This window comes from Gekko japonicus, unplaced genomic scaffold (assembly GCF_001447785.1).
Source record: "Gekko japonicus isolate JY-2015 unplaced genomic scaffold, Gekko_japonicus_V1.1 scaffold1556, whole genome shotgun sequence".
Taxonomy (NCBI): Eukaryota; Metazoa; Chordata; class Lepidosauria; order Squamata; family Gekkonidae; genus Gekko; species Gekko japonicus.
The window spans coordinates 12,192-12,888 of record NW_015173718.1 but is presented as its reverse complement, the minus strand read 5'-3'; the positions used below and the strand labels follow the sequence as shown (position 1 = coordinate 12,888).

General features: G+C 54.5%; 1 protein-coding gene across 1 annotated transcript in view; it reads right to left on the bottom strand.

Moving 5' to 3' along the window:
- MFN1 (mitofusin 1) overlaps nucleotides 1-697 on the bottom strand; it is a 23,145-nt gene that overhangs the window by 14,187 nt on the left and 8,261 nt on the right. The window contains exon 6 of the mRNA XM_015423348.1: nucleotides 139-265. Coding sequence (XP_015278834.1) covers nucleotides 139-265 — 127 coding nt within the window. The remainder of the gene's footprint in view (nucleotides 1-138; nucleotides 266-697) is intronic.

Genomic DNA, 697 nt, shown 5'->3' with positions numbered 1-697 from the left:
GGGGGGGGGGGGGGGGGGGGGTTGAGAGAAGGCAACACAAACTCTGTGACTGCCGAGTAGTAACTTATGACGTAAGGAGCTGGGGACCCGTTCCGGAGCAGGATAGGATGTTTCGCCCTCAAGCCCCGACGGATCTACCTTGTTCGCGACTTCTTCCGTAACCTCTTTGATCTTTAGCTTGATGTCGTCCGTGAGGAGGTTGAGCTGGTTCCGGACAAACTCCAGCCTGTCCTTCTGGTCCTCTCGCTCCTCCATGGACCGCACTCTAAAGTGGCAGAAAGGGCAGGCCGTCAGCCCCTGGACCCCCCCCCCAGTCACCGCGGAAATACCACAGAGGTGACAAATCCAGACCCACTGGAACCACTGAAACCCCACTTATCCAGTTGATGGGGCAAGTAATGTGGACATGTGAGGCTGCCTTACACTGAATCAGCCCTTTGGTCCATCAAGCTCGGTATTGTCTACTCAGACTGGCAGCAGCTCTCCAGGGTCTCAGGCAGAGATCTTTCAATCGCCTACTGCCTAGTCCTTTTAACTGAAGATGCTGGGGATCAGGGCTCTTTTTGTTGAAAAAGCCCAGCAGGAACTCATTAACATAATAGGCCACACCCAACAGCAGGAACTCATTAGCATATCCAGCCACACACGACAGCACAGCTCATTAGCCCATTAGGCCGCACCCCCATGTTACCAGAAG